At 44.0% G+C, this 13,353-nt stretch overlaps 1 protein-coding gene across 1 annotated transcript in view; it reads right to left on the reverse strand.

Moving 5' to 3' along the window:
* Positions 1-514: 514 nt before the first annotated feature.
* Positions 515-13,353, reverse strand: part of lamb2 (laminin, beta 2 (laminin S)) — a 29,422-nt gene continuing 16,583 nt past the window's right edge. Inside the window, exons 8-34 of the mRNA XM_030768649.1 lie at positions 12,952-13,154; positions 12,462-12,582; positions 12,164-12,352; positions 11,852-12,031; positions 11,499-11,608; positions 10,934-11,013; positions 10,677-10,812; positions 10,322-10,480; positions 10,029-10,156; positions 9,450-9,582; positions 8,917-9,109; positions 8,594-8,737; positions 8,231-8,462; positions 7,822-7,985; positions 5,332-5,556; positions 4,983-5,200; positions 4,647-4,743; positions 4,150-4,522; positions 3,854-4,038; positions 3,413-3,654; positions 3,002-3,205; positions 2,727-2,871; positions 2,359-2,566; positions 2,118-2,259; positions 1,850-2,026; positions 1,594-1,753; positions 515-1,086 (exon numbers count right to left, since the gene is read on the reverse strand). Coding sequence (XP_030624509.1) covers positions 950-1,086; positions 1,594-1,753; positions 1,850-2,026; positions 2,118-2,259; positions 2,359-2,566; positions 2,727-2,871; positions 3,002-3,205; positions 3,413-3,654; positions 3,854-4,038; positions 4,150-4,522; positions 4,647-4,743; positions 4,983-5,200; positions 5,332-5,556; positions 7,822-7,985; positions 8,231-8,462; positions 8,594-8,737; positions 8,917-9,109; positions 9,450-9,582; positions 10,029-10,156; positions 10,322-10,480; positions 10,677-10,812; positions 10,934-11,013; positions 11,499-11,608; positions 11,852-12,031; positions 12,164-12,352; positions 12,462-12,582; positions 12,952-13,154 — 4,685 coding nt within the window. The 3' untranslated portion in view covers positions 515-949. The remainder of the gene's footprint in view (positions 1,087-1,593; positions 1,754-1,849; positions 2,027-2,117; positions 2,260-2,358; positions 2,567-2,726; positions 2,872-3,001; positions 3,206-3,412; positions 3,655-3,853; positions 4,039-4,149; positions 4,523-4,646; positions 4,744-4,982; positions 5,201-5,331; positions 5,557-7,821; positions 7,986-8,230; positions 8,463-8,593; positions 8,738-8,916; positions 9,110-9,449; positions 9,583-10,028; positions 10,157-10,321; positions 10,481-10,676; positions 10,813-10,933; positions 11,014-11,498; positions 11,609-11,851; positions 12,032-12,163; positions 12,353-12,461; positions 12,583-12,951; positions 13,155-13,353) is intronic.

A 13,353-nucleotide genomic window follows, 5' to 3' on the forward strand; every position in this document is an offset into this window, starting at 1 on the left:
TATAGACAATTAGACGTATTCCTTTGGTACACATCTGGTTTATTATGCTGATGTCCTAAAATTCCATTACACACATTTTGGTCAAACAGTGTACTGTAGCAAATTTGAAAGATGGAGCAAGCCATGTAACTAAATTTGGGTCACCTTTATCCTAGACCACCACTCATGACATTACACTTTAGGATGGATGCCATGGCACTGCCGCCAGACTCTATGGTTTTTTACACACGTAACCTGTACATTCTATATCTGTGTCCAAAATGTATTCACTTAGACTGTTGTGATAGAAAAAAGCTATAGTATTCATCATTTTATATTTCAGAACAACTTCCAGTTCTCTCAAGTGGAGTGAGAAACACAATTTATGGTTGTGCTCTCTTGGGTAAATCTTTTCTTGTGTATAACACAATATTTTTCAATCTTATTTATTTTCCCAACAAAATTGAAAAATGAACAAAACTTATCACGTTCTCTTTTATTGTATACTGTATCATGAGTTATTCTGTACAATCCACATACATTTGCACTGAGAGCTGATTCAGTGACTTCTCTTGTATCATATTTCTTGGGTGAATCTGTAGCATGAAATTTATTTATAGTCATGAAAATATGTGCAAAGAATTGAACAATTCATTGTGCAAAGATAAACTTAACATTTTAGTCCTGGTGAAATTTAAAAAGTCTTAAGGCACTGTGGTCCTTCAGTGACAAATCATGTACAGTACAGTAGAACCAAGGTGCCAGAGAGTTACACTGTTGGGTAGAACAACTCAAACAAAGGGTCCTGTTATCTATACACTTTGCTATTTGGCATTCAGTTACATTGCAGCATCCAGCTTTCATTTTCTGGTAGCATACAGAGGAGAACAGGATAGTGATGCATATCTTCTAGGGCAGCGGTGGACTGTAAGTGAGAGAAGTATCTGGCATGAAGCCTAGTGTTTACACGTTACTGGCAAGTGTTGTAGATTTGGATCTGCTTGTTGATGGCATCCAGAATGGTCTTCATTTTATCCTCCAGCCCATCCAGCTGACTGGCTTTTCCCTCCAAGGTTTTCTGGTTTTTCTCATAGTCTTTCTCAAGTTCTGAGGGTAAATGAGAATGGTCACAAGCTTCAGAGTTAAGCAGCATGTCACGAACTCCAGTCAAAGTCATCGACTTATTAAAGAATTATCAAAATATGTGTAATATGAATGAGCCATACATTCACGGTGAATGGTCGGTTGCGCCTTGCTCTATTTAACGATGTCCACATGTACTAGACTAGGTGAGCTGCTTTCACTGTCATGTAAAAAAGTCTCACCACATGAGGGTGTCATTGTTCTAGTTACCTTACAATATTTACCTCAGGTTAGATCCAGTAATAGAAACAATTATGAATTCACACAGATTATTATATATTATGCATGTTTTATATTATTTAAGTGTGCTGAGTCTGTTGCACACCAGTCAAAAAATCATCAGATTGAACTTCAGGTCTTGGTAAATGTTTCTACATAAAGCATAGGTCCTCGTTAAAGAAAGAAAAGCCCTCAGTCATTTACTTTGATCTCCTGAATTTGTCCTCCACTCTCCTCCAGCCTTCCACTCACCTGCCAGTCTCTGGAGTTTGTTCTGGGCATCCTTCAGCAATTCCTTAGCCTCATCTCTCAGTTTCTCTGCCTTCTTCTTAGCATCCTGCACTGTTTTTGCCTTCCTGTCCACCAGGGACTGGACAGTGCGGTATTTATCTGACAGCTCACCATCCAGCATCTGTCACAAAGAGAGAGAGAGAGACCAAAATGAAATGAAAAGAACAAAGAGGACAAGATCTGACATGTCGATGTACACAGTCACACACATACACACCTGCTTTGCTTCATTTGCTTTGTCACGTGCCATGGTGGCTGTTTCCTCTGCTCGCGCTGCTGCGAGACTGTTGCTAGCACGTTTAGTCTTCAGATCTTCTATCTGGCGTCCGATGTCTCCCAACCTATCCATAGCATCATTCAGGTTCTTCTCACTGGCAGAAGTCTCTGACTGGATCTGTGCATACACAGAATGTTTAACAGGATCCTTTAGGTCAAACTCAAGAGTTCAGCAATGAAAACAGCTTATATCTGCCACATCTTTTTACCTGTGCCAGTCTGTTTTCTGTCATGCCAATATCATCCCTAGCTCTTTGAATGGCCTTCTCTGCAGCTGCCTGGGCCTTACGAGCATCACCCAAAGCTTGTTCCACCTTTTCTGCAGTATTCTTCACTCCCTCAGCACGATTCCTATAGGAAACAACCACAATGATGAAAATATGGACATATGAGCCTAAGATTGTATTTAATGTGCCTTTGCTGCACACACACACACAGTCGTGCACTTACCTGGCTTTTCTGGCATCCATCAACAGCCGCTCAGCTTTGCGGACATCATCCTGTGTCTGATCCAAGATGGCATCCACATTGGACAGACTCCTGACACGGTCCTTAATCTCATCAGCCAGGTGTCTGATCTGTTGAGGTGAGGCTGGAATGGACAGTTCCAAAACGCGACTGGCCACTGCTTCTATACTCTCAGGGTCAGCACCCTCCTCTGCAGTAGTCAACAGTTTCAACAACAGTTTAAGCAACGACGAAACAGCGACCGGGAAACAATCTATAGACCCCATAGTGATCCTGTTACTTTAAATATTGCTGACAGTTTTATTTTGACAGTTCTAAGTTGGAGAAAGATCAAACAAACATAGACTCACGCATTAGGAATTCCCGAATCTGTTTAATCAGGTCACGGAGGTCATTGTTAGAACGATCCACTTTGTTCTTAGTGTTATTGGCTTTCTCCAGGGCAGCCTTGGCCTTATCCTTTGCCTCCTGTGCTTTTGTTTTGGCATCTGCCACCTGAGACACATCAAGCAGAAAGGGATAGAAGGTTTAAGTCAGAAAAATAAAACATCTACAGTATGGCTGCTTTGAATAGATTTGGTGTCATCAGGGATAAATTTGGTGTGTGAAATGCTCTCTCATTCACCTTGTGGAAAAGTTCTTCCACTTCTCCCATGGCTTTGTTCAGCTCTCTCTCTGCATGCTTAGATCTCTCCAGGGCGTTATCAGCCATTGCCACAGCTCCGTTACAGTTTAGTCCACCACAGTGTCTGTTACCCTCATCATCACGACAACCGGCACCACCACAAGGGCTTTCCGCACACGGGGCATCACCAGGAGCTCCACACACCTGGGTAGATGGACAAACAGCATAGACATCAATGTGCAGTACAAAAGAGTAAAATTTTTGGCATGTTCAAAAAGCATTGTGCCTTGGTTTTGCGGAAGTGGACAATAGCTTATAGAACGGATTATATTTCAGCTGGAAAAGCATGCTAAAAAAGAAACCCTACCAGAAACAGGTTTACCCCATGCTGGGCACACACTGGGAGCTTACTTTCTCATTGAGCTTCTTCATGTCCAGAAGCTGTGCCTTTGCATTGAGGTCTGTGAGAGCTCGCTTGTTTGCAGCATTCTTTCGGTTGAAATCATCTTTATTTTGAGCGATGAGCCGCTCTGTCCTTCTGCGTGTGTCGGCTGACTGGCTTACAGTACTAGGGATGTCCGTTGTGGATTGGTTGGCACGATGTTCTGCATCACGTGACTTGTTATAGGAGGCGCGGATGCTATCGTATGCACCTGGGGAAAATTGTCGGGGCTCAGAGGTCATGATTTATCTTTAGGTTGCCAGAAAGACAGTTAAGATTTAAGGTCTTTTTTATATCCTATCGAGTCGCTGGTGTTATATATATTTACATTAATGAATATTGCTTTTTATATCAAAAACTTGGTGCAAGTACAGCTGTGAGATTTAGAGTGACGTGGCATTTAGGCTCACCCAGGAAATTGGAGTTCTTGAGGATGTCGAGTTGGCGATTGAGCTGCTCAGAGGTCAGGTTGAGCTCTCTGGCCTCTCTCTCCAATGTACTCAGCTGATTACTGGCCTCATAATTACTGTCCTGTACAGTGGTCAGATCTCCCTCCAGACGATTCAGCGTGTCTGTCGCCTCCCCAATTTGAGCTCTGAGAGAGAAGAAAACATAGTAGCATTTTATGTGTCTGTATGTGTCCATTTTTTGGTTTGTATATTACCACTGACAGAATGCCAGTCTGTGATCTCTCTATGGCCTATACCTGAGATCCTCTATCATTCCCATCAGAGTGGTGACAGCTTCAGCTGTGGCGTTGCGGGCATTCACGATGTCTCGTGCCTGGGCCAGTTTCCTCTCCAGCTCCTGGAACCTCCTCTCATACGGCCCAGTCAAGCCTGTGGTCTGTATCTCTCGAGCCCTATCGGTCAGAGATCTAGTTCTGGCAGCCAGATCCTGGACTATACGGTCCCAGTCTCCGAAGCACTGGTGGCAAGGCTGGCAGTCTGGGAAGGTGCCAGAGAAACCGCGAGCGCACTGATCACATCGAACACCTGACACGCCCTGTCGACACACGCAGTGGCCTGTCACACGGTTACACTGTGACGTCTCGATACCCCGTGGGTCACAGTCACAAGCTGCAAGATGGAGAAGATGCAGTCAAATGAGAAGCGTTTTGATAAGCTCCAGAATAGTTGGTCATACAAGATGATAAGACAAATTGTTCTGAGCAAATGTTTCATATGCATTTCTTAGCCATACCTCTGCACTGGATTCTAGGGTCACCCCAGTGGTTCTCCTGGCAGTCCTGGCAGGTTTTACCTCCAAATCCAGCGCGACATTGGCACTGGCCCGTGAACTGAAGGGACAAGTGGTCAAGAGCTAATGTAAAAGAGACTGCCATACTATAATTTCGATAAGGAAAGAGATTCATTCAAATGAGATGGTTTATAATAATGCTATGCCATTCAACATATGCATGTATAGAATGACGAGAATGCAAATAAATGCCTAGTTCTCCTCTTTCCATCAAATAGTTGGTCACTGTGGCATGGCGTGACTCACTCACTCTGCGTGGTCTCGTTGTGAGTAACGTACCTCGTTGCAGGCAGGGGTGTAAGCGTTGTTGGGATCACAGCCACAGGGCTGACAGCCCCGGCCACTGGCCAAGTTCCAGTAGTTTGGAGCACAGTGGTCACAGGCCAACCCAATGACATGAGGCAGGCACTGGCATTGCCCTGTGCCACGCTGGCAAACACACTCGTTACGTGATAAGCACTGACTCCGCTCTGTGCCCAGGAAATTACAGGTGCATTCTGGGTACAAAAAAAAAGCAGGCATGGCAGATTATGGTACAGAGATTTTAGAGCCAAAAACAATAACTATTTTGTGATTGATTTTGCTCTACTGTAAATTAGTGGATGGGCCCACATATGAAGGGACTTACTCCTGCAGTTGCGACGTGAGGCATCACCATAGTAACCACTCCTACACATGCCACAGTCAGGCCCCTCTGTATTGTACAAACACTTCCGGCACTCTCCAGTCCGCCTGTCACACGCATCGGGGTCTGACAAGTCAATGTTGTTGTTGCAGCGACACGCCTGGCATCGCCCGCCAGGCTGAGAGGGATTACCATAGTAACCAGGGGCACATTCCTCACAGCTGGAACCTGAATGATTGAGAACGAACAGGAGTTGGTCAAAGGGAGAGGAAGGAAACAGATAAAAAGAAAATAGCGCTAGAGCGAGATCTGAAAGCATGGAAAGTCTCTATTACTGAACAGGGCTTGTAGAAAATTTGTGTTTCATGAGCTGAACAGTGCCAGGAAAAAAATCAGTAAAGTCACTCCCCAGAGGGCTCAAGCATGAAGTCTTGAACAGTGATAGATTCTCCAGTTATAAACTCTGTGAATGTTACTGGCATTCTCTACAAAACAAAAATGTTTCTGTCCAACTAAAAGCTGTGAGACATTGGTTACTATTTTCTATGAACATTGGTGAATGTAAGCTCTATCAGCCAGTCAACATAAATAGATACAAATCTTCAGTAAGTGCATAAAAGACATCAAATACCAAACTTGAACTACAATGTACCACTATGAATATTGCTCCATGTTAATGGAGTTAATGCAAGCATGAAATACCAAATAATTCTGGATCCATACTTCAGAAATTTGCAGATAGGTTTGGTTATTTGAGGTGGTTACAAAATGGGAGGTATGTGTTAAGTTAAACAGAGGAGCAGTTTATTAAAAGCTGGAATCTCAGTATACATTAATGAAACACTGTCCAGACTGGACTGTGTGTGTGTGTGTTTTTGGTTTTTTTTTTTTGGGCTGACACAGCACACTCCTGGTTTTCTCATGAAACTGCCTTCTCCCACAGACATAAAGGGGGGGGGGGGGGGGGGGGGGGGGGGGGCTGGCTGAATCGTTCTTGGCTTTTGTCGAACTAGTGATGTCTGCAGTTGGGGATATAGGTGTTACCACTGAGATGTGGGTTTGACAGAGATGTTGCAGCTGCTGCCTGTACCTTGTGGATACTCTCTGTAACACTTCCTCAACACAGTAGGAGGAGGAAAGCATCAGAGGGAGATAATTCTTCTAATGTCCATAATAGGCCAATATACAGAATAACCTATATACTGGTTGCACCTTTTTGATTTTTTTCAAAACACATTAACACAAGAACTGACTTATTGAAAAGGAAAACACATTCATGACGATACTTGTCAGTTCTCAAAATGATTAATAAATAATTGAAAGAATACATAAGCTACGTGAAGGGCACAACAGAAGATCTCAACAAGAGCATAAGACAATGGACAACAGATATGCAAACCACTGAGACTATTCCAGATCTTAAAGGGTTACTCTGCAGGAGGAATCGTCTTTAGCTATCATCAATGTCATGCCAAGATCTGGCCCCCGTTCAGCTGAAGCTGAGAGCCGATACCTCTCCTGAAGAGTAGCCAAGTTGCCAGGCTAAGATTGGTGCACAGAATTAGAGTGAATAGGAGTCTTTTCTTGCACACTCACTTGCACAGGAATTTCTAATGAGTGAAAATAATGTTTCACATTAATCTAACTTCACAAACACAGTGGACTGTTCATAAAAACAGTGGACTGTAAACTGTATTATTTTTTAAAATGCTTAATTCTGTTGAAAAAAGAAAACAAACATAAAATCAGAATCATACTGACAGACCAATCCATTCTACCCGCTCTGACACTGTGCACTGATGATATCTGTGCTGCAGCCAGTGCTCATAGTAGACAAGTCCAAACACTGATCTGAGATCAGAATTCATCAAGAGTCACTGATCACCATTCCATTAACATAATACAGATCTATTAAGTCATGTGGGGTCCCAGACAGGGTAGGTCTTTGGACAGGCTCTGCATTCTGCAAGGTGTACGGAATGTATGGTGGCACAGCACCGTAAAAGAGGGGGAGGGGTGCTGAAGCCATGCGCAGGGGAAAGGCAGTGGTGGGGGTTGGGTGGAGGAGATAGGTGGGATGGGGGGGTGGTGGGGGTGGGGTGGAGTGCTCTCCATGTTTACTCACGCTTGAGAACGGTCTCTTCAGAGCGCTTAACCATCCCTGTGTCCAGTTGGGGGAGGGCAGGGAAACAACACACATGGTCACTGTCTGTTTGAAAAACTCAGAGGCTAGCCCCTCTTCACTTTTTCTTTAACACTCACTGCATTCTTACATTCAATGCAGTTGGACGCAGGGAAGGTTCTGGGTTACAAATCAAGCAGGATCCAGCAATTTGGGATGTCAGACCACGGCTATTCATATTGTGAGTTTCAACCAATCCAGTTAACTGCACGTTTAACCTCAGCGCATTAGATGCCTCCCTCTCAATGAGGATCAAACTCATTGTCATCATCTACATCACCGAATGAGAATGAGTGTTAAGTCGGACTCACCTGTGTAGCCCTGGTTGCAATTGCAAACCACCTGACTGTTTCGCGGGTCTTGGTGACAGGAGGCTGCAAAATGACGTCCGCTATTTGGTCCCTCTGGACACGGGCATGGCCGACACTGGTTTCCAGAACCCAGGACTGGATTTCCATAATAGCCATTGGCACACCTGAGCACGTAATGTTGAGAGAGCTCATCACATCCTACCTTTAGCCAAACAGCTCCTTCAAAAAGAGCTTTCGCCATATGCTCAGTCTCTTTGCCTTTCTCTGTGTTCATCTGGTCATGCTAGTCTTGTAAAACTGTACTGTTTCTTTTTATTAGAGTAACTACTCCATCGAAGATGTCTTACTCAGAGATAGAGTATGAATAAAAAAGCGTATGCTTGCTCCATAATTCCCAATAAAGACTCACTTTTCACATTTGTCTCCTGCTGTATTGGCCCTACAGTTCACACAGGCACCAGTCCTCTGGTGGCATTCGTCAGCATGCCCATTGCACTGGCATGGCCTACAGTTGGGAAAGCCCCAGTGCCCATGCTGGCAACGGTCACAGTGCTGGCCAAACGCACCTGGGCGGCAGGAACACTGCCCTGTGTACTGATCACAGAATCGACTCTGAGAACCCTCCAGACTGCACTCACAAACTAGAGGCAGAGAGAGAGAGAGCAGTGGAACAGAAACAGAGAAAAATAGAGTGAGGTTGAAAAATGTTAAAACAAGATATATTTTCTTGAAGAAAAAATGTTTAAAAAATCTTTGTCAATGTATGCCTCACGTTTGCATCCTGAAGGTCCAAATCCATAGGTCCCTGGAGCACATTTGTCACAGCGGCGGCCAGTGACGTTGGGGCGACAACGGCACTGACCACCACGGGGGTCACACTCAGAACTGACTGAACCCTGAGGATCACACTGGCAAGCTTGGGGGAAAACACACACACACACACACACAAACACATTTAGATGTGTTTAAAAGGGTTTTACTATCTCTCTTTCTTTCCATTCACCATATGTTTGTTGCTGTGCATTAAGCGCACATGTTTGTGTGTTTTTTCCTGTGTGTGTGCGTGTGTGTGTGTGTGTGTGTGCAGGGACTCACGCAGTGCCCCATCATTGATGATGGCAGACATGCTGGTGATGAGTTTTGCACAGACATCACTGATCTGAGGTCGGGACACACTCCTGGCACTCTCGTGGCAACGATAGCGTTCATAGCTCTGCTTCCTGGCAATGGAAGCAGGATCACCAGCAATGAACATCTCCAGAGAGGAGTAGCGAGGGAGTAGTGCAATCTGAGGTTAAAAAAAAGAAGGATAAGAAGGACAGATGTGGCTAAAAAAGACTGAATACCATCATGAAAGACAGACAAAAACAGTGAAGGAGGAAACCGGATTTCCATAGGGCACTGTAGGACTTTAAGATCGAAGCGAAGAACATGATTTTATGGAAGAACATAATTTTATTATTTTCCTACTGGCAAAGCATGATTTCTCTATTGATCAAGATACATATGTATTTATTCTTCAGTATAAAGTGCTAAGACAGTCACAGAAATGGACAACGCGTAATATGTTAATATATGATATATAATTGAAGTCAGAAACAAAGAGGTATGAAGAACGTCTGACTTACAGAATCCACCAAAACATAAGTACTGGTGACTGTGGGTATGCTGTTCTTGTCTGCATATCTGATGAACTCAAATCGCAGAGTGTAACTTACTCCCCTCTCCAGACACACAGGATGTGGCAGGACCACAAACCTGCTGCAGGGCACAAGAACACACAAACAGACAAACACAAAGCCAACATTAACACCTCAAAATGGAAACCTCACACAGACACACAAACAGACAAACACAAAGCCAACATTAACACCTCAAAATGGAAACCTCACACAGACACACAAACAGACAAACACAAAGCCAACATTAACACCTCAAAATGGAAACCTCACACAGAACACACAAACAGACAAACACAAAGCCAACATTAACACCTCAAAATGGAAACCTCACACAGAACACACTGAGAGATGGACAAAACATCCATGACTTAGCAGTTCTACAACGTGAAAGTTATAGTGGATTAGTAATAGTTATCCCTGCAAAGAACTGAGGACAGATTTCAGTTTCTGAAGTCTTATTCCCATGAAACTCTAGTTGCCTGGACTCCTGGCGGGTGGTGAGATCTAGAAGTGCATCATACAGACCTAGTGCCAGAGGGAAGAGACACAGTCAGGATGTCATCAGCTGGGATGGTGTTTCCACAGGGGCTGCTAGTTGGGATTGGTCCGGGCCGGATCACTTGCAAACGGACCTCATCCCAGTCCCTTGGCATCTGGAGGGATTGACAACACACAGAAGACAAAACATAATTTCACGCAATCACAAAACGGCAAACACCTAAGAATCAAGACTAACCAGTCCATATACTTACAACTCACACACTTGCACACCTACATCTAATTCAGCAGTAGTGAAGAGCTATTGGTGGAACCATTACCTGAAGCTCATAACGTATAAGAACATCATATTCCATGGAATAGGGAATGTTGTTGATGGAGAACTCCAAAGTGCTTCCCTCAGGAACACGTGCAAAACCAGTCCCCGTCCAGGAGGCGGGACGACCAGGCTGGTGCTCCCTCTCCTCAACAGTGCACCCCTGGTGACACATACACAACACACATACAGTCAAACAGTGTAATCACTCCAAGAAATCCTTGGCGCCAAGAAATACTTGGAATGGAGAATTACTTCAGTGTAAGGATGAACTTACGAGGGTTGGATATTAGATTCTTTCAGTATGATTGGATAAACATGTGAGTATTTACGCTGTCAGATCTTGGTTCTGTGCTTACCTGACCAAGTTTAGCCAGTTCAGCCTCATAAATGTAATGGTCCAAGGCCATAAAAAAATACCCAGACTCCACCTGATTACACTGACGCCCAGTCATGTGACTGCGACAGCGACACTGCCCTGTTTCCATCGAACAGCTGTCAACAAAAGAGGGAGGGATTGTCCATAGAATAGTTAGGCACATATTGGGTTTCAAAATGAAGCACAAATTATTATTTCTAGTACTAAGCATGTCATTGTCAGACAAAAAGAACTCACTGGTTGTCTGTAGCTCCACCCACGTCACAGTCACATCCTCTACAGCCACTTACATCATGGCTCAGTGCCCAGTGTTCTGGCTGAGGGAGGAACAAAGCAAATGACAGACAGGTATAAGACAAATGGTGAACATATACATCTCAGTAACTTGTGGAGGACGTGTACAAATAAGGCATCACTCATTGCCATTACCAACTACAAATATAACATCCTTACATTTCTTAGCTATGTTTAGGTTAAGGAGCCATGGAGATTATGACTGGCCTAATATATTTATAAGGCACCACAAGCATACTGATACTTGACTTATTTCAGGAAGCTGTTCTTTCCCCACAATCCATTTTAAGCCCAGTGTAAAACAACACCAACCGGAGGGGTCTTGAATCCACAGGCTAAATGTAGAGGAAGTCCCACTCTACTCTGAACATTCCCAGATTCTATTACCGAGCTAGTAATGAGGGACTACACCAGCAGTGCATGAAACTCATCAATATTTCTTCAAAGTATACTTTGAAGTAGAAAGTACACTGAAATATGTTAGTCCCTGTGACCTCAGCCTTCTTACCAGGCACTGGTTGCAGCTGCGACCAGTCACCAGACGCTTACAGAAGCAGTCTCCACTGACAGGGTCACACTGGGCACCTGACACTGTCCCCCTAGGGTCACACTGACAGGCTGGGGGGAAAAGGAGTCCATTAGTGAGGGGAAGAGGGGAGAGGGGCAAAAGAGATAAAATATTTGACCCGAGCACATTCAGGGCTTAGCTGATCTAAGAGTCACCTGAAGTCAGGGATAGGACGTAGATTACAGAGTACCACTCTCATAATTAGAAAACACGTCGTATAGTGCGTGTTTGATTGTGATGGATAACGCATTATCATTAAGAAGGAGTAATAAACTCTGCTTCGCAACACTTACGACTGCAGCCTTGGGGGTTGTCTGCGCTCAGGCCAAAAAAGCCAGGCTTGCATTTGTCACAGCGTGGCCCCTCCACATTGTCCTTACAGCGACACTGGCCAGCAATCATGCCCAGGGAGGGATCGTCATGCCCATCACAGATCCCTCCATTCAGAGAACCATCAGGATCACAGTCACAGGCTGGAAAAGAAGATCACAAAGGAAAACATTTAATACACACACAAACACACACACTTAATGTGAAGACATTAACTACACGTGCGCTTAACAGACTTATTCCATATGCTGGAAAAATGCATCTGTCACACTCACCCACGCACACCCTGGGGTCCCTGATGTCTCTAGTTGGGTCCTGGTAGTAGAAGGGTTTACAAGTCTCACAGTTACGGCCCATGGTGTTGTGGAGACAGTCATCACACACACCTCCACTAACATTCCCAGTGGCCAAGTACACCGCCATATCAAAGTGACATTTATTAGAGTGACCATTGCAGTTGCACTCTGGGAGAATAGATAACGGGACATGGAAAAGTTAAATTGTTTTATTTTCAAAATTATTTTGAATTTTGCCAATAAATGGATAGGTTAAGTAACTGTTTTTATGGCTCACTCTTGCAGGCATTAGTGTTGCGTCCTTTTGCTGGTCTCCATGGCTGATCGTTATGGAAATCGTCACACTGTTCACAGTTCAGTCCCTTAGTGTTGTGCTTGCAGACACACCTTCCATGCACCTGAGCAAAACATAGATCATCTAAAGTGCTTCAGATTATACATCAGTTTTCAAAAGAAATTGTATGTGAAAGTAGTGACCTGATAGAGCTAAAGGACTTTGTTTGATCACAACATAAAACAGAAAGTGGATGTTTTTTCTCAGACCTTGAGATTTCCTTATTTGGTTCTAACTTATTTCTTATTTGATGAGACTAATTTGGTGCTGCCTGCTTAATGCTATTTTCCCGAACCATGTCCTAAAAACGGAATTCCAGTTGTGGTTTTTATTTTCACCCTGTTATTTTTCCTCCTTTACTCTCCAGCAGTTATCATCCGTTGGTCTGTACGACGACATTGCTGATTTTTATTACATTCCTGACCACACTCACCATTCCCACGATGTCATCTTTTATCCCATCAATAGGGGCACACTCTGAAGCGTGACCATAGCAGAAACAGTTGCCGCGGACGACCAGCTCATACATGGCGTAGTAGTACTTCTCTTTGATTTCCAGTCGAGAGTCCAACAGGTTATCGCCCAGAGTGTGCAGCTTGGTGAAGTTTACTCGCAGGTTAGTGATCTTCAGTTGGTCTGTGGGGAGAAGAAGAGAACAGAAGAGAGTGTGTGGAGAGACACAGGGATAGTTGAGGACAGAGGAGCACACTTGCCTGGGGGAAACATCATATTTGGGTTTCCTGTGGCGAAGGCTTAGCCAGATAAAAATGGGCATGGTTATATTAAGTTTATCTCTCTATCAATAGTTGGACTTGAACAAATGCAAAGAATAAAT

The sequence above is a fragment of the Chanos chanos genome, chromosome 3 (genome assembly GCF_902362185.1).
Source record: "Chanos chanos chromosome 3, fChaCha1.1, whole genome shotgun sequence".
NCBI lineage: Eukaryota > Metazoa > Chordata > Actinopteri > Gonorynchiformes > Chanidae > Chanos > Chanos chanos.